The 26,824-nt window shown below is 28.6% G+C and overlaps 5 protein-coding genes across 5 annotated transcripts; 4 read left to right on the forward strand and 1 right to left on the reverse strand.

Annotated features, from left to right (window-relative positions):
- Positions 1 to 46: 46 nt before the first annotated feature.
- Positions 47 to 10,305, forward strand: LOC111416862 (uncharacterized). Its single transcript, XM_071199559.1, has 8 exons — positions 47 to 279; positions 382 to 528; positions 579 to 757; positions 8,054 to 8,260; positions 8,313 to 8,534; positions 8,591 to 8,994; positions 9,043 to 9,718; positions 9,980 to 10,305. Exons 1-8 carry the CDS (start codon positions 144 to 146, stop codon positions 10,193 to 10,195), a joined length of 2,187 nt encoding a protein of 728 aa, XP_071055660.1. The 5' UTR covers positions 47 to 143; the 3' UTR covers positions 10,196 to 10,305.
- A 3,768-nt stretch (positions 10,306 to 14,073) lies between these two features.
- Positions 14,074 to 14,901, forward strand: LOC111416861 (Insulin-like peptide 7). The gene is made up of 3 exons (XM_023048964.2): positions 14,074 to 14,380; positions 14,472 to 14,641; positions 14,708 to 14,901. Exons 1-3 carry the CDS (start codon positions 14,253 to 14,255, stop codon positions 14,872 to 14,874), a joined length of 465 nt encoding a protein of 154 aa, XP_022904732.1. The 5' UTR covers positions 14,074 to 14,252; the 3' UTR covers positions 14,875 to 14,901.
- A 4,191-nt stretch (positions 14,902 to 19,092) lies between these two features.
- Positions 19,093 to 21,002, reverse strand: LOC111416852 (ALG6/ALG8 family glucosyltransferase xit). The gene is made up of 6 exons (XM_023048956.2): positions 20,770 to 21,002; positions 20,447 to 20,719; positions 20,244 to 20,394; positions 19,971 to 20,195; positions 19,545 to 19,921; positions 19,093 to 19,497 (listed from the first exon to the last, which is right to left on the reverse strand). The coding sequence occupies exons 1-6, from the start codon at positions 20,823 to 20,825 to the stop codon at positions 19,107 to 19,109; spliced, it is 1,473 nt and encodes a 490-aa protein (XP_022904724.2). The 5' UTR covers positions 20,826 to 21,002; the 3' UTR covers positions 19,093 to 19,106.
- Positions 20,992 to 23,069, forward strand: LOC111416853 (transmembrane protein 60). Its single transcript, XM_071199202.1, has one exon. It carries the CDS (start codon positions 21,052 to 21,054, stop codon positions 21,463 to 21,465), a length of 414 nt encoding a protein of 137 aa, XP_071055303.1. The 5' UTR covers positions 20,992 to 21,051; the 3' UTR covers positions 21,466 to 23,069.
- A 100-nt stretch (positions 23,070 to 23,169) lies between these two features.
- Positions 23,170 to 24,580, forward strand: LOC111416851 (WD repeat domain phosphoinositide-interacting protein 4-like). Its single transcript, XM_023048955.2, has 4 exons — positions 23,170 to 23,791; positions 23,844 to 24,052; positions 24,102 to 24,322; positions 24,377 to 24,580. Exons 1-4 carry the CDS (start codon positions 23,300 to 23,302, stop codon positions 24,481 to 24,483), a joined length of 1,029 nt encoding a protein of 342 aa, XP_022904723.1. The 5' UTR covers positions 23,170 to 23,299; the 3' UTR covers positions 24,484 to 24,580.
- Positions 24,581 to 26,824: the final 2,244 nt, after the last annotated feature.

The following is a 26,824-nucleotide window of genomic DNA, read 5'->3' on the forward strand; positions in this document are numbered from 1 at the left end:
GAAATTCAAAATCAAATCGACCGATTCAAAAAAAAAAAAATAATATTCAAATAATTAATGTCAAAGTCATGATATAAATCAATTTTTTTTTAAAATAGTTATTTTTAACGGTTTCAGGAAGTTAGAATAAATTATAATTTAAAATGCCTTGCAAAGAAGTGAAATTGTTAAATATTTGGAGAATATGCAACAAAATCAGAGCCACCATTTTTCGGGTTGGGATCAATTTATGGGATTATTATCTTCCATTGGATCCCAATAAAAATTGCTTAATATCAGGTAATTTAAATAAATAATTATAAATATTTTAAATAAAAATAAAAACGACTATTGGTCAACAGATGGCGCTTTAATTTCAAATTTTTATTTATTTGTTTAAAGAATCCCAATTTGTAAGTGTTTTATCTGGACCATTACGTACAACAATTGGATTATCCGATGAAGAAATTAGCGAATTGGCCGAATATTTTAGAGTCCCCGATGGAAGGGTTTTCTACACGCAAATGTGCCAAGTTATTCACGATAGCGGTAAATTTACACAAAATTTTTGATACAATTCGCAAATAAATTATTTCTAGTTCCCGAATTCGCCAAAAATGGACCGTTAATAACCGGGTTAGAATGGGAAGATCCTTTACAAGTGAACCGATTGAGTACAACGGAAGAGAGACGATTAAGTTTATTAATAACAAAAATTGCGGCTTTGAGGAATTTAAGAAAGTTCGTTTTAAGACCTTATTTTCAAGATTACGAAATGGTAAGAATTAGGAAGTGTCTAGGTACACGTTAACGTGTACGTAAATCAAAAAATTACGTTTAGCGTGCACATACGGAATATTTTCCGGTGCACGTTAAAACTTCATAATTTTGAGGTTGGTATTGTCGATCTAAATATTTTTCGGTGCACGTTAGAACTTTATAATTTTGATGTTGGTATTGTTGAATTTTCTCGGGAAAGCACAAGGTAATGTCACTCATTTAATAAAGTGATGTGTTACCCTGTTTCGAACAACGATACATATTTATTTGAACTAAAATTAGAACTAACACTAGAAACTTTCGGGTTTTGCCGTGCGTCTTTTAAGAAAAGATTTGACGTTTCGGATGCCATGTTGCATTCACTTCGAACAGTTTATGAAGAAGGTTGCAACATGGCATCCGAAACGTCAAACCTTTTCTTAAAAGACGCACGGCAAAACGCGAAAGTGTTAGTACTAGTTTTAGTTCTAATTTTAGTTCAATTAACACCCGCCGTGAAAACCTTCGTACTTATGAAGGTGATTATTATTAAAAATGAAGTGTGGCCAACTATTTCATTCTTTTAACCTTTAGAGGACCGGGACCACCACTTAAGTGTGTCTATGTTATCAGTACTTTGTATATGATAAATATATCATATAAAGTCATTTTGTATCGATTTTCACTCTACGTCACACTATTTGCCACGCCTGGTAACTGTCTGTGTTTTTAGAGGTTATATGATAGACATTAATACGTCTAAACACATAAAACTTCAAAACTAATATGAATACGTCTAGGATATAACCTCTAAAAACACACAGCAAACGCATAGACCATAACAACAGCTGGGCGTGGAAAATGGTGTGACGTAGTTTGCGGGTAGGCTGTCACAACAATGGATGTAGCAGTCCTGTTAGATTCTATTGTCCTTGAGTTTGTAGTAGTATTTAAAAATTCACTAACAACTCTGGCATTATGTGCTGGTGCTCCGTCATATTGAAAATATATCATTTGAGACATATTTAGTGGCAAATTGTCGACCAAAGGCTCAATGTGCTGCCTTAATATATTGAGGTATTTCCCTGAGTTTAAGTTTTTATGGTAGATACTATATGTCAAAATTCTATTATCTAAAAGGGCACACCATACATTGAACCCCAATCTTCTTTGAACACTCAGAGACTTCATCGGTCCAGATAACATTTTGAACAAACAGCAGATTATTTAATTTTTTTAAATATCATCTACAAAATTCTAATCTTCGATTGACATCTCCGGCACGTAAATAATGAGTTAGTCCCGCTTTGTATGGTTTATACTTATTTTTCTTTCATATTCGGGAGCAGCGGCTTTTGGGTCAAACGTCTTGTTGCAATTTCTCTTGCAGGTCATTTTGGTATGTTTTTGTATGTGGTTTGGGGAAGGACCAAATATCTATTAAATTTTCTGCTAACCGGCTGAAGGTTCTTACGTGCGGTTGTCTTCTTTCCGGATATCTTGTGAAATACAATTCTGCGGCTAACGTCGCATTCTTATCTGATAACATATAACATTCCATCATGTTACATTTTTCATAATTTTCGAAATTCATTGTAAAGTTTTATTCAGTTTTGTTATACTTTAACACTTAACATGCTGGTGCATCGTACCAGCACATAATGGGCCAGAGTTATTATCGAATTTTTAAATACAAACTTTGGCAATTATTTGATACATTATGTTCCATCATAGTATGCATGGTAATCACCATAGCATCATTAACTTTTAAATACATACATTAGTTTTAGATAGAACAAAATGAATTTTTGTTAATTATTCAATAAGTATAAGAAATATACCCCACAAACTATATATATTTGTTATCAGAAGAAAATAACAAATTATTTTAAGTCATAGCCCACTATGGTTTCCATTTAAAAAAATAAAGTTACGTCTAAAATCTCGAAAATAAATGACGGGAAAAAAATTCTACCTACGCCACTGAATTCTTCGTAAAAAGTTGCCCCTATAATGTTTTATTTATAATACTCCATCTATGATAATAAGTGAGATATTCGCGATTGTCGTTTTTGCAAAATTTTCAGTTTTTGCCGATAGGGCGAAAACAAAAGACGATAGCTGTTCGGAGTTTTCGGCATTAGCATTTTCTCGAAAAACGAGATCATGACATGTAAGCTACTTTTTTTCTATCTCTTTTAGTTTCGGAGATAGCCTATGCGGACATCGAAATTGGGACACCCTGTACAGGTGTCCAAATTTCGATGGGTTTGCAGGATATCTCAGTTATTATGAAAGATAGAAAGTTGCGGTTTTCGCGAACCTGAGCTACTTTTTTGTGAAACTTATAATGCCTCAAACCAAATTTTCATAGACCTCTTCGTTTTTGATATACAGGGAGTATTTCAAAATTTACGATTTTCAGGCACACTCCGTATCTTGGCTATCCGGAAACTTAGTAAAAAAGTAAAAACGGGTTCTAATAGATTTTTTTACGGAGAATCCAATGGTGCACGTAGAATATTTCTAGTCATCACGGTTTTTGAGTTATAAACACAACTTAGGTTTTTTTAAATGGAACCAGCTATATTTTATTTTTTTATTGAACTGGATTTTTTCAAGCTTTTCAATGATATACAGGGTGATTCATAAGTAATGGGCCAAATTGTAAATGTACGTTCAGGAGGCCAAAATAATAATATTTTCATTAACAATAATGGGTCTTAGTCTGCTCCTTACTGAGATACAGGATGTTAAAGCGAAAAAAATAAAATAGATTTTTGTTAATAGATCAGCTACTTTTCTACATAATGACTCATAGTTGACTTATAGTTTTTGTAAGGGTAAACAATAATGTGTGAGAGGATTTGAGTTAACTCGTAGATGTCGCCACATGCGCCATATGAATTAGATGAAATCAGCTACAAATTTTTTATCGCTCATTATTTTACAACATACTTGTTTAATTTGGATAACCCCATCATTTCTGTAGAAAAAAGCTATACTTGTTTGATCTTGAAAATATTAACGATTTTCGAGATATTTGAATTTTACTAATTCACTACACTACATTTCACGGTGGTCGACGTAGCATTAATCTGTTAAGACACAAGCATGGCATGGAATGTTGACATTTACCTAACCGTAATTGATAATTGATAACAATATTAAACTGAAACCATAAAAAAATTACGTAATAAAACAATTTATTGTACGCCAGTTAATAAAACGAAATACAACATTAGAACAGACTTGAACTAAGACCACTTACGACAACTGTTATCAAAACCTACATGTTAATGTTGTGCGAAGTTAAATTAAATTTAAGCTTAATTATGAGCTACTGCAAAAGGTTTTCAACATGACCACCACCAGCATTTATACACGCATTTAACCGTTTGGTTAAGGATTGTCTGACTTTAAAAAATGTAGCAGGATTATTTCGTATTGAATTGGCTGCATCTTGAATTCTATTCCATAACTCGTCTCGTGTATTTATAGTAGGTTCAGCATAGACCATTGATTTCATGTAACCCCACACATGGTGGCCACTGAAATTCACTACCACGTCCAATCCAACGGTGAGGGAATGTTTCATTCAGATGTTCGCGCACAGCACGTGAAAAATGTGGAGGAGCACCGTCTTGCATGAACCACATATTTCTTCTTAGTTGTAATGGAAGATCTCCCAAGAGGTCGACTAAGTCATTATTTAAAAAAATTAAATATGACCCTCCATTTAAATTAGGAGATAATTCAACTGGGCCCAGTAATGTATTGCCTATTACACCGCACCACACATTTATTTTAAACTCGTGCTGGAAATGTCTATCTTTTTTTAAACGAGGGTTTTCGGTTTCCCAGGCATGACTATTTCGCCAATTAAAAACTCCGCGTCTGGTAAAGGTTGCTTCATCCGTGAAAAGAATGTTATTTAGGAATGTTGGATTATTATTCAATTTTCCTTTCAGCCACTGACAAAATTGAACTCTGATTTGATAATCTGTTGGAAGTAAATTTTGCACAGGTATAAAATGATAGGGATATAAATTTTCCTTGTGTAAAATTCTAGTCACGGATGGTTGGCTTATTCCAGTTGCTGCAGACAATCGACGAGTGCTTATTTCAGAATTTTGCGCAATTCTTACCAAAATTTCATCTTCTTGCTGCGGAGTGATAATCTTAGGACGTCCTGTATGATATTTTGGACGAAATGAACCTGTTTCACCCAATCGATTATAAATATTTTGAAATATCTTCCGGTTTGGCTGCCTTCTGTAAGGGTACATTTCACGATATTTTCTGGATGCTGCTTGCCCAGAAAAACGTTCTTGTGCGTAAACGCATAACATGTCTCTCATTTCTTCGTTTGAAAAGTGATTATGTCTCGGCATTTTGATTTATGTTAGGACAAGAATGAATCAGTTTACTTAACAATAAAATGTTTTAAACTATTCATTAAACGTAAAAGCTCATTGACGTTTCATAATTCATATAGCGCATGTGGCGACATCTACGAGTTAACTCAAATCCTCTCACACATTATTGTTTATCCTTACAAAAACTATAAGTCAACTATGAGTCATTATGTAGAAAAGTAGCTGATCTATTAACAAAAATCTATTTTATTTTTTTCGCTTTAACATCCTGTATCTCAGTAAGGAGCAGACTAAGACCCATTATTGTTAATGAAAATATTATTATTTTGGCCTCCTGAACGTACATTTACAATTTGGCCCATTACTTATGAATCACCCTGTATAATACTCTATACTTACCTTTATAATTAACCTCGAAATTGAATAAAATACATTATTTTATAAGTAGGCAATGATAAATAGACTGCCTAGCCTGACGTCACAGAGATGGGCGGAGCTTATATCGACTCCAAACAATTTCGTTGCTAACCACAGTTGCTAATGATAAACCGTAATAAAAATGTCATAAAAAGTCACTTAGTTTATTTTATTTTAACACTAATTGAAAAATTGCATATGGTGATTTACCGTTAGCAACACACTTAGCTATGAAAATGTTTGGAGTCGATATAAGCTCCGCCCATCTCTGTTACGTCAAGGCTTAGGTTGTCTATTAAGTGATCCCGTTGCTAGGATACCGGAATAAACAAAGTAAATATAGTTAATTACTGTCAAACTTAATTTTGAATTTTGTGCTAACAATAAGTCGTGTGTTACTTAATTACCTTTAATTAACTTAACTTAATTATCTTTTTCTTGAAATGGAGCGCTATGAATATTATGAAAAATATGACATGCTAGCATTTTACATTCATGCAAATGAAAATGTTAATCAAGCTGCTGAATTATACATAAATAGGTAGAATGCAACATTTATCAGCAATAACATTTTATTAGCAGATTGTTTCACTTCAGATATCCAGAAAGAGCGCAACCAAATTCAAAAATTTTTTTGCGAATAAAGCGTAATTTGATCAATTATGGAAGTTTTTTGATGCCCAGGCCAAAAAAATATAATATAAAAAAGTATAAATATAAACCCTACGAAGAACAAATAGTTCACCATAATAACAGGCATTGGCATCAAAAAAACCAACATATTATAATTGAGCGAGGTTTTAGCGTGGCATGTTTTATTATTGGGCCAAGAATTGTTTACAAAATATTTGAAGGAAACCTTTGCGCTAATCGCTATTTGGCCCTCTTGCAAGAGGCTTTGCCAGAGATTTTGGATGATATTCCTCTTATTCGGCTAAATAATATTTATTTTCAGCAGGACGGAGCTCCCGCTCATAATGCGTAAGTAGTGAGTCGCTACCTAACTGCAGAATTTCCTAGTAGGTAGATAAGCACACATGGTCCAACGCGATGGCCAGCAAGATCACTTGATTTATGTATTTTGGACTTCTTTTTATGGGGATATATCAAGAATCGGGTATATAGTACCCAGAATCGAACAAAATTGGAATTGAAAATTGCTGTAACTGATGCTTTTTCACATTTACAGCAACATCCCATAACTATTCTAAATGCAATTAAACGCATTACTAAACTTTGTGAACAATGTGTGCATCAAAATGGTAACAACTTTGAACAATTCTTGTAACTTGAAGCCATATTTGCATAATGTTTAGTTTTTAATAATTTTTCGTTTTTAGCAAACAAAATTTAATAGATACATTTTTTTAATAAGTCAATAATTAATATTATAGTATTTTCAAAATTCTTTGTTTATTCTGGTATCCTAGCAACGCGATCACTTAATTTATCATAGCCTACTTATAAAATAATGTGGTTTTTTTAATTTCGAGGTTAATTATAAAGGTAAGTATAGAGTATTATATATCATTGAAAAGCTTGAAAAAATTCTAGTTCAATAAAAAGATAAAATATAGGTGGTTCCATTTAAAAAAACCTAAGTTGTGTTTATAACTCAAAAACCGTGATGTCTAGAAAAATTCTTCGTGCATCATTTCATTCTACGTGAAAAAATCTATTAGAACCCGTTTTTACTTTTTTACTAAGTTTCCGGATAGCCGAGATACGGGGGGTGTCTGAAAATCGTAAATTTTGAAATACTCCCTGTATATCAAAAACGAAGAGGTCTACGAAAATTTGGTTTGAAATTTGGACACCCTGTACATTGCTCAGAAAGACCACTTTACCTGCAACGGTTAACAAACTTCTTGCGTTAACTTTGGTACTTTGAGGACATTTGACATAAAACTTGGTTATATTTCGTTTTATGACATCCAGACTTTAATTGCAAAAAATGGAATTTGAATTCAAAAATTTATCCTCAATTATACCTTATGGGGACACAATCCGGGGACACACTGTATATTTTCAAATTTTTATTTTGGCCAGAATCCTGTATAATTCTAATGGATGGTCGTCGTGGATGACCTTGTATTATTTACATTATTTATAACTTATTACGACAAAATTATACCTACTTATTATTGTTGATACAGAAATATGACAGACATTTTATTATTACATATGGGGAAAACGGTGAACAACTCAAAAGTATTCATTTTGTTATGCGTAAAAACTATAAATGAATAAAGAATAAATTTTTATAATTTTTTTGATAGTGCGACTATTCTCGCCGGGGTGCGATGTAATATGCTCTTTTGTTGAAAGTGAATGATTAAATTATTAACTTAAGATAGTAAGAACAAAACCGACAATACTTATACAAGCTTAAAACTTCCAAGTTATTAACGTGTACCGAATAATATTCAATATACGCACGCTAAACGTGAATTTTTAAGAGTTATTAGTAAGAATTATTTGATTTTTTTTTAATTTAAAATAAAATTGAATTGTTTTAGATTGCCAAAAATAATGGAACGGTGACTTTAGCTCATTTCGCTCGCGTTTTAGATTTCCTTGGTATCCTCGTTTCTGCTGATGATTTCACTCTTTTAGTTAAAAAGTATTTAAAAGATTCGTATACGGTGAATTATGTAGCTTTTGTGGCAGCTGTTGATGCGGCTGCTAATTTTATGGAACAACATGGAATGATGGATGTGGGGGGAGTAAGTTGTTTTTGTTATTTGTAAAAAAATTTAATTTGTGTTTATTTTTTAGGATATTTTGAATCAATTTCCTGGCCGGATAATCGACGCTGAGCTTCCTAAACTTCCCCGACCTGAAATCGGGAAGATTTTGGCTTCAAGCATTTTTGGGAAACAAAGCATTTTCCATCCGGCGTTAAAAGGACCTCGCGTTGATGAAGACTTAATGATGATCATCAAAAGGATTCAAAGGCACGTTTTAGAAAATCGGTTAAGAGTCGGAGAATATTTTAGAGTACCAAAAAGAAAATGGTTTTCTTTCTAATTAATTTTAATTAATTCAATTTTTAGCATTTCGATGCCTTAAATTGTGGTAAAATAACCATTTCGCAATTTCATCGTGGATTGGATGCTTTAGGAATCAGCGGGATTCAGCGATTATTTTTGTCATTGCCTGAAATTCAATCGGTTATGATTCAATATAGGGATCCAATCGATCCGATGAGGGTTTGTTGGAAAACTTTTGAGAGCGACATCGAGCAAGTTTTTACAGTTAGGGAATTAGAAAAGTTTCCTTGTCTTTGCGTCGAAAGCCCGCCAAGAGAAATTGAAGAAATGCCTAAAAAAGGGGCTGAAATTTGGAACAACGTTAAAGGAGGATTGCGAGATCTTTGCGAAGAAGCCGTCGAAAAGGTGAAACAAAAAGTTATGAGGCGAAGAATTTTATTAAAACCCATATTTAGGGATTGCGACAAGTGAGTACTTTTATTGTTTATTCTCTTAATCATTTTGATTGTTTTTAGGCATAACAACGGACATTGTTCTCGCGGTCAAATGCGTCAATGCATCCTTTCAAATGGAATTTTACTCTCCGATGAAGAAGTTTACGCTTTGGAAGCGCGTTACAACGACGATATGGGTTTTAATTATTATTGGTTTATGACAGAAATTGAACCAAAACCCTACGAAGGTCCCTTATACACCGGTTTCTTAGCCGAAATGAGAAAACTTAACGCCCCGCGTAAACCACCACCACCAAATCGAAACGAAAAAGACATCGTGTTAATATTAGCTAAAATAAAAGGAAAAGTGGTTCGAGAACGAATCCGTGTCATAGAATTTTTAAGAGATTTCGATCGTTGTAATCAATTGTTAATTAAAAGGGCCGATTTTAAACGTGGCTTAGATTGTTGTCGTTTCGAATTGACTGAAACTGAAATTGAAACGTTAATGGATGTATTTTCTTCACCGTTAAGGAAGGAGTGTGTTGATTATCTTCGATTTTGTGAAGCTGTTGAAGAAGCTTTTACTCAATCGTGTTTGGAAAGGGCACCTTTGATAGTTCCTTTGCAGCATATTCCTGTTAAAGATTGCGACAGGAACTTCTTAAACTTTGATGAGAGATTAATATTATCGAAAGCTATGCAAAAATTGTCGAAGAAACCCGATTTGCAGATGAATTTGCTCTCTATATTCCAGGTAAACAATATTAAAAATATACAATAATATTATTGTGGATATCTTGTTTATCGAAAGGGTCGTAACTTTTAATAAGGGCGCGAAAGTAACGTGAGATTTCGCGGAACCGCCTACGATACTCGGATCGATTTATCGTAAATATAGGTAGTTTATTTTCCATTCAACAGGTGTACGAGTATTTTTCTATAGTAAATTTCGAAAATAATAAGGAGGATAAGCCCTATAAATAAATTTAATTTTCATTTTTTGTTTCTTTTTTAGGATTATGATAGGACAAATTGCGGTACAGTATCTCAGTGTCACTTCTTGAAAGCGCTTTCGATCAGAGGAATGTACAATTTGATATCGCGCACTGAATTCGATATGATTTGCAAGTGCTTCAGTTACGAACGAGGGATGCGAGATGAAGTGGATTATCGGGCTTTTATAAAAGCCTTAGATGTCCTTTACGCTACCGACAAGTACAATCCGTTTTGATTCTAATTAATAAAAAAGATAATAAAAATAATGAAAAACGAGATGTTCATCTACGAGTGTATTTCAAATTTTTTTTCTGTTGGAAATTTAATAAAAAGATTTAGAGTTTATTTTTAGTTTTAAATTGACGATTTAATTATGTGTTACCCCACTATTTTTAATTTTGCCTTGACAGATTTTTAATCACTATTAAAAACATTCATTTTACAAATTCTTTTTGGTTTTGATATTAACATGGCTTTAGTTCGGTTAAAGATGTTTATTAAAAAATGTTTCTCTTTATTTCAGAGAAGACTGAAGTTATATTCTCGTTGACACAAAAGATCTTTAGCTTTAATTTGATACACATCTTTATGTTCATAATTATGATGGAATGATTTCTTGAAAATTAACCATTTTGAGTTAACCAGATTTGAAAAGAAGACATCATCAGCTTTAATTTGATACATAAATTATTTCTTTATATTCATAAATAATGAAGTTATGATTATTTGAAAATTAACCCATTTTAAGTTGTCAAAAGAACGTCTTCATACTTCTTAATTTTTCTCGAAACTTTTTTATATAAAGTTTGTTAATATTATACAGGCATCGAAAGGAGACATCTTAAGCTTCAATTTGGTACATAAATTATTTTTTTATATTCATAAATAATGAAGTTATGATTATTTGAAAATTAACCCATTTTAAGTTGTCAAAACAACATCACCACACTTTTTAATTTTTCTCAAAACTTTTTTATATAAAGTTTGTTAATATCATATGTGTATCGAAAGAAGACATCTTAAGCTTCAATTTGGTATATAAATCGTTTCTTTATATTCATAAATAATAAAGTTATGATTATTTCAAAATTAACCACTTTTAAGCTGTCAAAACATCATCGTACTTTTTAATTTTTCTCAAAACTTTTTTATATAATGTTTGTTAATATCATATATGTATCGAAAGAAGACATCTTAAGCTTCAATTTGGTACATAAATCATTTCTTTATATTCATAAATAAGGAAATTATGATTATTTGAAAATTAACCCATTTTAAGCTGTCAAAACATCATCGTCCTTTTTAATTTTTCTCAAAACTTTTTTATATAAAGTTTGTTAATATCATACATGTATCGAAAGAAGACATCTTAAGCTTCAATTTGGTACATAAATCATTTCTTTATATTCATAAATAAGGAAGTTATGATTTCTTGAAAATTAACCCATTTTAAGTTGTCAAAACAACATCATCACACTTTTTAATTTTTCTCAAATTTTTTTTATATAAAGTTTGTTAATATCATATATGTATCGAAAGAAGACATCTTAAGCTTCAATTTGGTACATAAATCATTTCTTTATATTCATAAATAATAAAGTTACGATTTTTTGAAAATTAACCACTTTTAAGCTGTCAAAACAACATCATCGTACTTTTTAATTTTTCTCAAAACTTTTTTATATAAAGTTTGTTAATATCATATATGTATCGAAAGAAGACATCTTAAGCTTCAATTTGGTACATAAATCATTTCTTAGTATTCATAAATAATGAAGTTACGATTTTTTGAAAATTAACCACTTTTAAGCTGTCAAAACAACATCATCGTACTTTTTAATTTTTCTCAAAATTTTTTTATATAAAGTTTGTTAATATCATATATGTATCGAAAGAAGACATCTTAAGCTTCAATTTGGTACAAAAATCATTTCTTTATATTCATAAATAATGATGTTATGATTTTTTGAAAATTAACCACTTTTAAGCTGTCAACACATCATCATACTTTTTAATTTTTCTCAAAATTTTTTTATATAAAGTTTGTTAATATCATATATGTATCGAAAGAAGACATCTTAAGCTTCAATTTGGTATATAAATCATTTCTTTATATTCATAAATAATGAAGTTACGATTTTATGAAAATTAACCACTTTTAAGCTGTCAAAACAACATACTTTTTAATTTTTCTCAAAATTTTTTTATATAAAGTTTGTTAATATCATATATGTATCGAAAGAAGACATCTTAAGCTTCAATTTGGTACATAAATCATTTCTTTATATTCATAAATAAGGAAGTTATGATTTTTTGAAAATTAACCACTTTTAAGCTGTCAAAACAACATCATCGTACTTTTTAATTTTTCTCAAAATTTTTTTATATAAAGTTTGTTAATATCATATATGTATCGAAAGAAGACATCTTAAGCTTCAATTTGGTACAAAAATCATTTCTTTATATTCATAAATAATGATGTTATGATTTTTTGAAAATTAACCACTTTTAAGCTGTCAACACATCATCATACTTTTTAATTTTTCTCAAAATTTTTTTATATAAAGTTTGTTAATATCATATATGTATCGAAAGAAGACATCTTAAGCTTCAATTTGGTATATAAATCATTTCTTTATATTCATAAATAATGAAGTTACGATTTTATGAAAATTAACCACTTTTAAGCTGTCAAAACAACATACTTTTTAATTTTTCTCAAAATTTTTTTATATAAAGTTTGTTAATATCATATATGTATCGAAAGAAGACATCTTAAGCTTCAATTTGGTACATAAATCATTTCTTTATATTCATAAATAAGGAAGTTATGATTTCTTGAAAATTAACCCATTTTAAGTTGTCAAAACCACATCATCACACTTTAATTTTTCTCAAAATCTTTTTATATAAAGTTTGATAATATTATATAGGCATCGAAAGTACACATCTCAAGCTTCAATTTGGTACATAAATCATTTCTTTATATTCATAAATAATAAAGTTACGATTTTTTGAAAATTAACCACTTTTAAGCTGTCAGAACAACATCATCACACTTTTTAATTTTTCTCAAAACTTTTTTATATAAAGTTTGTTAATATCATATATGTATCGAAAGAAGACATCTTAAGCTTCAATTTGGTACATAAATCATTTCTTTATATTCATAAATAATGATGTTATGATTTTTTGAAAATTAACCACTTTTAAGCTGTCAACACATCATCACACTTTTTAATTTTTCTCAAAATTTTTTTATATAAAGTTTGTTAATATCATATATGTATCGAAAGAAGACATCTTAAGCTTCAATTTGGTACATAAATCATTTCTTTATATTCATAAATAATGATGTTATGATTTTTTGAAAATTAACCACTTTTAAGCTGCCAAAACAACATCATCACACTTTTTAATTTTTCTCAAAATTTTTTTATATAAAATCTTTTAATACTAAATAGACTACTAAAAAAGACATCGTCAGCTTCATTTTGGCACATAAATCATTTCTTTATATTCATAAATAATGAAGTTATGATTTTTTGAAAATTAACCACTTTTAAGCTATCAAAACAACATCATCACACTTTTTAATTTTTCTCAAAACTTTTTTATATAAAATCTTCTCATACTAAATAGATTTCTAAAGAAGACATCTTCAGCTTCATTTTGGTACATAAATCATTTCTTTATATTCATAAATAATGAAGTTATGATTTTTTGAAAATTAACCACTTTTAAGCTGTCAAAACAACACCATATTTTTTAATTTTTCTCAAAACTTTTTTATATAAAATCCATAATCTTTAATTAGCTGTAGTTATAAAAATAGAATGACGAAGCTGGATTTAATAAGTAATAAATAATAAGAGTGTTTGGTTAGTGAATTAGGTTTTTACGATGTTAGAAGAAAAAACAATATGTGGGGTGGATCAAGTAAGATAAATAAGTTATAAAATAAGTTTGTATACGAAAAATAATTTTTACTTTGATAATGTTTAAAAGATTGTTTGGGAAATTACACTTCCTCGACATTTTAATGAACGTTTCAAGACGTTTCGAAAGAAAATTTATTGCTCAATCGTACGGATCGTACGTAGGTCGGATATTTACCACTTAATTTGCAAAGATCACCAACTGAAGATGTTAAGGGAGTCTGCGCCGACCGAAATCGGGGGGGAAATGTTGTCCGATTCGAAGAGGTTGTTTTCCACCTTATGTGGAGAAAATCTCCACAGATCTCTGAATCAACTGGTTCAGTTTGGTAGTAGTGGTCTCCAATTTCTTTAATGCAAAGAAAAAGGATGACCACAGTCATCACCAGTTTTTTTACTTTATCAACGATAGCTTTGTGCGTTTTATTTGATTTTGGCGCAACGAAAAATCACCAAGATTGGGAATTAATTTTCAAAGGAAGGTGAGGAAATTAATTAATTAATTAGATCTTTTGATCATAAACGGTAATTTCCGTTTTGTCTCTTACCATCTCTATCTCTCTTTAACGTTAGATCTAAAACCGAATGGAAGGATGCTTGGCATCAAGAAAAGTTTATAAGATGTCGTGAAACTCTGGTTAGTCATTTATATTGGGCTTGTGAGAAAGATATTTACCGCATAACTAGAAGAAGAAGTCAAAAGCGTAATCAGGAAATGGAACAAAAAGAAAATTTTGAACTTTGTAAGTTTTAAGCTTTTTCTTTTAGATTAAGTTAAAAAGTTTTTTTCTTATTCATTTTTGTTGCAGTGTTTTATCCTTATATACCTAAAAAATTGGCTAAAACATTTTTACGGAGCAAACGAAGTTACAACACGCGTTCAAGTTCTTCAATTACAGCGGAATGTTGTCGATCTTCTGGTTGTACTTGGGAGGAATACGCCGAATATTGCCCTATTAACAAACGATATGTATAAATTTATTAAAAAATAATAAATTCAGAAATAAAGATTGACAAGTAATCTATATTAATATGTTTCTTTTATTGCAACATAAAGTTTTTGTCATAATTTAAATCACCCAAAATTTAAATTGTCATTTAACTTTTTTATATAAAATTTTTTAATATTATAAAGAAGACATCTTAAGCTTCAATTTGATACATAGATCAATTCTTTGTATTGATAAATAATGAAGTTATGATTATTTGAAAATTAACCACTTTTAAGATGTCAAAATATGTTCTTTTGATCATATTTTTTAACTTTTCTCGAATTTTTTTTTGTATAAAATTTTCTAATACTAAATAGACTTCTAAAGAAGACATCTTCAGCTTCATTTTGGTACATAAATCATTTCTTTTTAATCATAAATAATGATGTTATGATTTTTTGAAAATTAACCAGTTTTAAGCTGTCAAAACAACATCATGACAATTTTTAATTTTTCTCAAAATCTTTTTATATAAAGTTTGTTAATATTATATAGGTATCGAAAGAAGACATCTTAAGCTTCAATTTGATATATAAATCAATTCATTATATTGATAAATAATGAAGTTATGATTATTTGAAAATTAACCCCTTTTAACCTGTCAAAATAATGTCATCATACTTTTTAATTTTTCTCGAAACTTTTTTATACAAAGTTTGTTAATATTATATAGATTTGAAAAGAAGACATCCTCAGCTTCAATTTGATACATAAATCAATTCATTATATTGATAAATAATGAAGTTATGACTATTTGAAAATTAACCACTTTTAAGCTGTCAACACATCATCACACTTTTTAGTTTTTCTCAAAATCTTTTTATATAAAGTTTGTTAATATTATATAGGCATCGAAAGGAGACATCTTCAGCTTCATTTTGGTACATAAATCATTTCTTTATATTCAAAAATAAGGAAGTTATGATTTTTTGAAAATTAACCCATTTTAAGTTGTCAAAACAACATCATCACACTTTTTAATTTTTCTCAAAATTTTTTTATATAACGTTTGTTAATATTATATAGATTTCAAAAGAAGACATCCTCAGCTTCAATTTGATACATAAATCAATTCATTATATTGATAAATAATGAAGTTATGATTATTTGAAAATTAACCCTTTTCAACCTGTCAAAATAATGTCATCATACTTTTTAATTTTTCTCGAAACTTTTTTATATAAAGTTTATTAATATTATATAGGTATCGAAAGAAGACATCTTAAGCTTCAATTTGATATATAAATCAATTCATTTTATTGATAAATAATGAAGTTATGATTATTTGAAAATTAACCCCTTTTAACCTGTCAAAATAATGTCATCATACTTTTTAATTTTTCTCGAAACTTTTTTATACAAAGTTTGTTAATATTATATAGATTTGAAAAGAAGACATCCTCAGCTTCAATTTGATACATAAATCAATTAATTATATTGATAAATAATGAAGTTATGATTATTTGCTAATTAACCACTTTTAAGCTGTCAACACATTATCACACTTTTTAGTTTTTCTCAAAAACTTTTTATATAAAGTTTGTTAATATTATATAGGCATCGAAAGGAGACATCTTAAGCTTCAATTTCGTACATAAATCATTTCTTTATATTCATAATTAATGAAACTACGATTTTTTGAAAATTAACCACTTTTAAGCTGTCAAAACATCATCACAATTTTAAGTTTTTCTCAAAATTTTTTTATATAAACTTAGTTAATATTATATAGGTAACGAAAGAAGACATGTTTAGCTTCAATTTGGTGCATAAATCATTTCTTTATGTTCATAATCAATGAAATTATTGTTTATTGAAAATTAACCACTTTTAAGCTGTCAAATGACTGTCATATCTTGTAATTTTTCTCGAAACTTTTTTATATAAAGTTTGTTAATATTATATAGGTATCGAAAGAAGACATCTTAAGCTTCAATTTGATATATAAATCAATTCATTATATTGATAAATAATGAAGTTATGATTATTTGAAAATTAACCCCTTTTAACCTGTCAAAATAATGTCACATACTTTTTAATTTTTCTCGAAACTTTTTTATACAAAGTTTGTTAATATTATATAGATTTAAAAAGAAGACATCCTCAGCTTCAATTTGATACATAAATCAATTCATTATATTGATAAATAATGAAGTTATGATTATTTGAAAATTAACCACTTTTAAACTGTCAACACATCATCACACTTTTTAGTTTTTCTCAAAATCTTTTTATATAAAGTTTGTTAATATTATATAGGCATCGAAAGGAGACATCTGAAGCTTCAATTTGGTACATAAATCATTTCTTTATATTCATAATTAATGAAACTACGATTTTTTGAAAATTAACCACTTTTAAGCTGTCAAAACAACATCATCACACTTTTTAATTTTTCTCAAAATTTTTTTATATAAAATCTTCTAATACTAAATAGACTTCTAAAGAAGACATCTTCAGCTTCATTTTGGTACATAAATCATTTCTTTATATTCAAAAATAAGGAAGTTATGATTTTTTGAAAATTAACCCATTTTAAGTTGTCAAAACAACATCATCACACTTTTTAATTTTTCTCAAAATTTTTTTATATAAAGTTTGTTAATATTATATAGATTTCAAAAGAAGACATCCTCAGCTTCAATTTGATACATAAATCAATTCATTATATTGATAAATAATGAAGTTATGATTATTTGAAAATTAACCCTTTTCAACCTGTCAAAATAATGTCATCATACTTTTTAATTTTTCTCGAAACTTTTTTATATAAAGTTTATTGATATTATATAGGTATCGAAAGAAGACATCTTAAGCTTCAATTTGATATATAAATCAATTCATTATATTGATAAATAATGAAGTTATGATTATTTGAAAATTAACCCCTTTTAACCTGTCAAAATAATGTCACATACTTTTTAATTTTTCTCGAAACTTTTTTATACAAAGTTTGTTAATATTATATAGATTTAAAAAGAAGACATCCTCAGCTTCAATTTGATACATAAATCAATTCATTATATTGACAAAATAATGAAGTTATGATTATTTGAAAATTAACCACTTTTAAACTGTCAACACATCATCACACTTTTTAGTTTTTCTCAAAATCTTTTTATATAAAGTTTGTTAATATTATATAGGCATCGAAAGGAGACATCTGAAGCTTCAATTTGGTACATAAATCATTTCTTTATATTCATAATTAATGAAACTACGATTTTTTGAAAATTAACCACTTTTAAGCTGTCAAAACAACATCATCACACTTTTTAATTTTTCTCAAAATTTTTTTATATAAAATCTTCTAATACTAAATAGACTTCTAAAGAAGACATCTTCAGCTTCATTTTGGTACATAAATCATTTCTTTATATTCATAAATAATGAAGTTATGATTTTTTGAAAATTAACCACTTTTAAGCTGTCAAAACAACATCATCACACTTTTTAATTTTTCTCAAAATTTTTTTATATAAAGTTTGTTAATATTATATAGATTTCAAAAGAAGACATCCTCAGCTTCAATTTGATACATAAATCAATTCATTATATTGATAAATAATGAAGTTATGATTATTTGAAAATTAACCCTTTTCAACCTGTCAAAATAATGTCATCATACTATTTAATTTTTCTCGAAACTTTTTCATATAAAGTTTGTTAATATTATATAGATTTTAAAAGAAGACATCCTCACCTTCAATTTGATACATAAATCAATTCATTATATTGATAAATAATGAAGTTATGATTATTTGAAAATTAACCCCTTTTTACCTGTCAAAATAATGTCATCATACTTTTTAATTTTTCTCGAAACTTTTTTATATAAAGTTTGTTAATATTATATAGATTTCAAAAGAAGACATCCTCAGCTTCAATTTGATACATAAATCAATTCATTATATTGATAAATAATGAAGTTATGATTATTTGAAAATTAACCCCTTTCAACCTGCCAAAATAATGTCATCATACTTTTTAATTTTTCTCGAAACTTTTTTATATAAAGTTTGTTAATATTATATAGATTTTAAAAGAAGACATCCTCAGCTTCAATTTGATACATAAATTAATTCTTTGTATTGATAAATAAAGAAGTTATTTACATTTTGAGGTTATTTTGTAAACGCGAAACTTAACATTTTTTACACTTCATTTTGAGATTATAACTAACAATAACTAAATAATCCATATTAAGATATATCTTTTATTTCAACATAAAGTTTCTATAATAAATCACCCAACTATAAACAACGCCAATTGCACAATAAATTGATGTTAACATTAAAGGTAAAAACGGTAATGTTAGATTAAAACCAAGAATTAAATGAATGAAGTTTTCGTAAATAAACAACGGGATAAAACCGAAAATATAAATTGTTTCAAATAAATTTAGCAAGGGTAAAGTGTTTTTTAGGCATTTTAAGGGATATAATTTACAAAAATTATAAAAAGAGTAATTTGCATAAACTAATAATAAAAGAGCTTTCAATATCATTAAGTTTTGTGGAAATAACAATGGAAAGAGTGAATAAAAACCAGTTGTTGATAAAATTAGGAATACTTTTGCGTCCTCTGAATCGAAAATAACCAATAAGCTACAACAAAAAGTTATTAAATTAAATAATTAAAGAACAATTGTTACCTTAATGGAATAATTGCCATTAAAATAGCTTTTTCATGAACATGCCATCCAAATAAAAACGAAGTTAATCCACAAAGTACCAAAAATCTTATAAATTCATTACTTTTCTTATCAACATTCCACAATTTTACCATTCCAGGTAAAATAAAAATTGCAGTTAAAGCCATTGTGTATAAAGGTGTAATATTTGGCAAAATAGAATGAAAAATATCTTGTACCAGACCCCCCGTCATACTTGAATTATTTATAACTGAAATATCTAACTTTTTAGCACCAAAAACCAACATTTTATCCATCGTATTGTATAAAGCCCAAATATTTGGGGCCCAATAAGCATGGGATAACCCACGCCTAAACGGAAATAACCGCGATAAAACCTAAAAAATCCCATTTAATTCAAATTCATCAATAAAATTAATAAATCACCTGCGGGATATGATCATAAAAGGGCAAAAAACTAATTAAAAAAACCATAGAGGCAATTACCCCAAGTTTAATAAAATTAATAACAGAAAAATTAATTTTCCGCTTTGTTTTGGTGAAACAATAATTCCTTAATAAATAAATAAAATAAGCTGGACCCAAATAAACATAAATATGCTTCATATTAATCAAAAAAGTAAACCAAAACGCCGAAAATAAATATTTCTCCTAAAACAAAACTAATAAATTCAAATTATTTCTTTTATTTAATTCAACCTGAATCATTTTTGAAATTGATATCAACAAAATTCCATACATAACTCCATTATATTGAAAATGAATATGATCCACGTAAAATAACCCAACATTGAACACCAATAACATGGTTAATAACCCATTTTGAGAGACTTTCGATAACTTAACACACCTAAAAGTTAAATTAAAATTAAATAAATCCTTTTAAATCGTCTATTTCTTACTCTTTAACCCCATAAGCATACACTAAATCGGTGAAAATAACCGAAAATCTTTGAAATGCAACAGTTTCGAACGATTGATAATTTAAATTTTTTATCTCCAACATATTTGGATCGAAAAACCATGCTATAAACGATAGCAAATATTCAAACCAAGCGAAAAAAGGTGGATAATCCAATGTCCATTGCGAGGTGTCTTCGTAATACCACTTTTTTATCGATAAATTATGAGTTATCGCTAACCAATTTCTATGCACTTCAAAATCCGTTGAACGACTACAATTTTTAATTAAATTAATATATTAATTAGGGTATTTTTAACTTACTAAGCCGGTAAAAGTAATAATTTAAAACTTGATGCTAAAATGAATGTGACAAACATGATTGAGGTTAGATTAACTTTATTTATATATTCTTTAATTAAGTTATATTTTATATCCAACTTTAATTATAAATAACACTATAAGAATTGAATTTCCTCAAAATAATCGTTGCAATTTAATTATTTTTGATTTATTTTATAATTTAATGTCAGCTGTCAAAAGTTTCACAATGAGGTTATGTATCTGTCAATTTCAATTGCACCTCAACCTTAATAATTTTTAAAAATGGTAATGCACAGAGCAATAGTAACGTGGTTTATCCTCCTAGTTTTCTTTATACTGCTTTGTTTGCAACTTGAAACTCGAATACATTGGAATTGGTTTTTAATTTTCCTACCGTTATGGGTCTATGATGTTATCCTGTTAATTGACGCGTTATTCAATATAATCATACACTGCAAAGATGATATGTTGTGGAGCATCATCAAAAACAAGAACAACTTATTGGTAATGGTTATTTTATTAAAAATTGCCGCTCAAGTTATGATTTGTCTCAAATTGGAGTACAATAAAACCTTGGAATTAGAACTTTATCAAGTTTTGGCCCCTTTATGGGTTTTACTACCCATTTTAATAGTTGACGTGACGATTAAGTTATTTAAAGTGTCGAATGGAGATTGGACTAGTAGATTGTGTTAAATTTATTAAAAATAAGTGTATTATAATGTAATTTAATGTAGCAAGTTGACCTAACCACCTTCATTGTTATTTATATTTATATTAAGAATAAAAATAAAATTAAAACCCTTTTTATTTACTTAATTAATCATTAATAATAATAAATAATTAATACAGATACCTTTATTTCAATCTGACATAATGTCAATTTTGACGTAGCTAACTTCATTGTTATTTTCCTTAGTGTAAAATCTAAAACGACATAAATTTTTTTAAAACGTTTTAATTTATGTTTAAACGCTACTTATCTTATTGATTATGAACTGAGTTTATTATTAATAGTTTTAGATTTGATTAAGAATGGATTGTGGTATAATTTCATTGCGTTTTAACCCGGATCAAAGCATGTTTATTGCATGCATGGAAGTTTTGGCTCCTGTATGGGTTTTATTACCCATTTTAATAATTGACGTGACGATTAAGTTATTTAAAGTGTCGAATGGAGATTGGACTAGTAGATTGTGTTAAATTTATTAAAAATAAGTGTATTATAATTTAATGTAGCAAGTTGACCTAACCACCTTCGTTGTTATTTATATTTATATTAAGAATAAAAATAAAATTAAAACCCTTTTTATTTACTTAATTAATCATTAATAATAATAAATAATTAATACAGATATCTTTATTTCAATTTGACATAATGTCAATTTTGACGTAGCTAACTTCATTATTTTCCTTTGTGTAAAATCTAAAACGACATACATTTTTTTAAAACGTTTTAATTTATGTTTAAACGCTACTTATCTTATTGATTATGAACTGAGTTTATTATTAATAGTTTTAGATTTGATTAAGAATGGATTGTGGTATAATTTCATTGCGTTTTAACCCGGATCAAAGCATGTTTATTGCATGCATGGAAGTTTTGGCTCCTTTATGGGTTTTACTACCCATTTTAATAGTTGACGTGACGATTAAGTTATTTAAAGTGTCGAATGGAGATTGGACTAATATGTGTTAAATTTATTAAAAATAAGTGTTGTATTATTTAATGTAACAAGTTGACCTAACCACCTTCATTGTTATTTATATTTACATTAAGAATAAAAATAAAATTAAAACCCTTTTTATTTACTTAATTAATCATTAATAATAATAAATAATTAATACAGATATCTTTATTTCAATTTGACATAATGTCAATTTTGACGTAGCTAACTTCATTATTTTCCTTTGTGTAAAATCTAAAACGACATACATTTTTTTAAAACGTTTTAATTTATGTTTAAACGCTACTTATCTTATTGATTATGAACTGAATTTATTATTAATAGTTTTAGATTTGATTAAAAATGGAATATGGTGTAATTTCATTACGTTTTAACTCGAATCAAAGCATGTTTATTGCATGCATGGAGATTTTGGCCCCTTTATGGGTTTTACTACCCATTTTAATAGTTGACGTGACGTTTAAGTTATTTAAAGTGTCGAATGGAGATTGGGCTAATATGTGTTAAATTTATTAAAAATAAGTGTATTATAATTTAATGTAGCAAGTTAACCTAACCAGCTTCATTGTTATTTATATTTACATTAAGAATAAAAATAAAATTAAAACCCTTTTTATTTACTTAATTAATCATTAATAATAACAAAATAATTAATACAGATACCTTTATTTAAATCTAACATAATGTCAATTTTGACGTAGCTAACTTCATTGTTATTTTCTTTTGTGTAAAATCTAAAACGACATAAATTTTTTTAAAACGTTTTAATTTATGTTTAAACGCTACTTATCTTATTGATTATGAACTGAGTTTATTATTAATGGTTTTAGATTTGATTAAGAATGGATTGTGGTATAATTTCATTGCGTTTTAACCCGGACCAAAGCATGTTTATTGCATGCATGGAAAGAGGAATAAAAATATTCAATGTGGAGCCCCTCGTTTTACAGTGCCATTTAGAAACGCGACCTTATGGAACAGCATCGCAGTGTTACATTTATTCGCGTTCAAACGCGATTATGTACATTCCTGGAGGAAGTAAGCCGAAATTGGGTAAAAATCACGCAATTTTTTATTGTAAGGACCAGGACAAAGTGGTTGGGGAGCTTAAATTCTCATCGGATGTCGTTGCTGTAAGAATGACGCACAATAGATGTTTAGTGGCTCAAGAAACACAATTGCACATTTTTACTTTTCCTGATCGGATGAAATTTTTAATTACTTTACCAACTATACAAAACAGGAAGGGATTATTGGAGGTTTCAGCAAGTAGAATGTCGGAGTATCAAATTGCTGTATTTCCAGGTTTTAAAACAGGAAGTATACAGATTTTGGTATCATAAAAATGTATAAAATTAATCAATTATTAAGTATCATGCGTTTTAGGATTTAAATAATATTGAATCGAGTACTTCGAGTGCCCCCGTTTTTATCGCAGCCCATGAAAATCCAATTGCATGTATCGCAATGGATTTACAAGCTACAAAAATCGCCACCGCTTCAAATAAAGGAACTTTAATAAGAATTTGGGATACACGGACGAGAAATCAACTGTTAGAGTTAAGAAGAGGAACCGATCCTGCTTCAATTTATTGGTAATTTAATAATAATAATAAATAAATCAATAAGAAACTTATTTTTTAGTATAAACATAAGCCCCAATTCCGAATTTTTATGTTGTTCGAGCGATAAAGGCACAGTTCATATTTTTGCAATTAAAGAAACGCATTTTAATAAAAGAATGGGTAACACCTTAAGAATGATTGGGGGGCAATATGGGGAATCGCAATGGGCATTTGCAAATTTTACATTGCGTTCAGAAAGACCCTGTGTTTGTGGGTTTGGTGAACAAAAATCTGTTTTTGGTATTAATTTAACATAATTAAAGGAGTAAGTTGATTAAAAGGAATCTTTTTTAGCGATTTGCATGGATGGGGGAATTCATAAATACGTTTTTAACCCTGATAATGGAAGTTGTTCAAGAGAGGAATACGAAGTTTTTTATCATCACGACATAGAAAAGTAAAATTGGGTGGTTTATTTATGTAGGTTAGGTAAGGGATGTAAATATGTTTATTTAGATGGATGTAAAATGATAATATAATAAAAAATATTTAAATTTATTTATTTTTTTAAAATAGGTAACTGTATTTTTAGTTTAGTTTTTCTCCAAAAGATGGCGCTAAATTAATTTTTAAAAAATCGCTTTTAATCTTATTTAGATGTATTTAATGAAAGATTTCTTAAATTTTAAGCGATAAAATGATGTGTTTATGAAGATTTCTTAACTTTATGATAAAGTTATCTATTATTAGAAAGAAGTCTTTTGTGCATTTCATAAAACGGAGACGTAACAAGTACTACGTAAAAAAAAATCGTATATCGGTGTAGACCGTCGTAGATAAGGGCGATAAACCGCGGGATAATTCGTTGCTGCTGTTGGAGGTCGCTTCTAAAATTAGTACCCGAGTTGCGCCATTTATCTCGACGCAGGTTTTAAAATTTTCCATATCTACACTATTTACATTCCGTGCAACTACGAGTTGTTATCACGGTCGAAGGTTTCATTATAAAAAAATTAAAAAAGAAAAAGATAATAATGAAAGAAAAACACAACTATTTTTATCTTTTAAATAAGATACTAAAATTAGTAACAAAAAATTTGACGTTTAATCATTTATAAAAAAATCACTAATATTTTTCACAGTATTAATTAAGTCTGAATGCTGCAAATATTATTATTACCATTTGTAATACTAAAATCATTTACCTTATTATCCTTACTTATTATCTTTTGTAATAAATAATATTTATTTTATTTATTTCTAACAGTAACAATTAATTTTATAACAATTTAAGTTGGTAACTCTGATTTTGACATTTTAACATTTCAAATGTCAAATTTTGTGTCATTCTTTTTTATTTTCAAGATCGATCGAATAAATAAATTAATTAAAACGTGGACCAAACAACGCCCGAAGGCACCGCCAATAAATCGTTCTTCGTTTCTCCAAAAAACCAGAGGTACGTTAAAAAGACCAGAAAAAGGAAACGGAAATAAACCCTCCGCTTAACAAGTTAATTCGCGTAAACACATCGAAAAAGGGGCCGCCCTTAATTCATTAGCGCCCCCCTAATCCGCATAATAAATCCACTTTAACATAAATTCACCTAGGGAAGTGGTGGACGGCGCGGCGCTTTCTCTTTTTTTTTTATTCGGCGCCCCCCTTCGATTGTGTGCCCCCCTGATTTATCGTTCTCGGTATTCAATTTAGTGGGCAATTTGCGTCAAGTGGATTTAGAGATCGACCTGGACAACGGGGTCGTGTATGTGTTTTGGTGGGGGATTGGAAACATCCCCCGAAAACCGTCTAACCCACAGCAACCCGAGCGACGTTCAGCGTCGTTTTACGATGTGTTAAATACCCCGTAAGGGCGTTAACTAAGACCCCAAGTGGTCAGTGTAACACGGAAATCAAACTGTTAAGCTTTATTAATTAGTCAGTTCGTTATTTTATGGACGAGTTATAGATATCGATTTGCAAAGACTTTTGAAAATTGAAGAGTTAAGATTTTTGATGTTAGAGATGCAACTGTTATTTTTATGATCCTTGAAGTATTTCAAAAATTGTTCAAGGATTTTAAAAACTGCTTGTAATATCAAAGAATTTTAGGAATTTATTTGGGATATATCTATTTGGGATATTTTCCGAGACTTTTCAAGGATTTTCAAAATGTGTCTGAGATATTTAAAGTTTTTTTACAATTTGAGGGATTTTTTAAGAGATGTAGCAGTTAATTTCCAAGGATTTATGGCATTTTCAAATATTATAGAGCATCTTGAAGATTTACAAGAGTTATTAAATTTATTCCAGAATACTTCCGGTGGAATTTTTTTGAAATTCCTGCGAATTTTCAAGAATTTCCAATGGTGCCTAAGGTTCCTTTTAGAATTTTTGAGGATTATTAAGAGTTTCTAAGCATTTCTGCATTTTATTGGAGATGAACGTGGTTTTGCAAATACTTTAGCAATACTTCTAAAAATTTATAGTAGATTTCCAGAATATTTCAATTCATTTCCAATGATGCTTAAGGTTTTTTTAAAATGCCAAAGCGTTTCTAAGAATTTCTGCATTTCCTTGGAGATAGGTGTGGATTTGCAAACACTTTGGAAGTACTTCTAAAAATTTATAGTAGATTTTCAGACTATTTCGATCCATTTCCTAACAGAATTCAAGGATTTTCCAAGATACTTAAGGTTCCTAAAGATTTTTCTAGAATTTTATGAATTATGAACAAGACTCCTAATGCGTTTCTAAGAATTTCTGCATTTAATTGGAGATGGATGTGGATTTGCAATTGCTCTG

The sequence above is a fragment of the Onthophagus taurus genome, chromosome 10 (genome assembly GCF_036711975.1).
Source record: "Onthophagus taurus isolate NC chromosome 10, IU_Otau_3.0, whole genome shotgun sequence".
In the NCBI taxonomy this organism is placed as follows: Eukaryota; Metazoa; Arthropoda; class Insecta; order Coleoptera; family Scarabaeidae; genus Onthophagus; species Onthophagus taurus.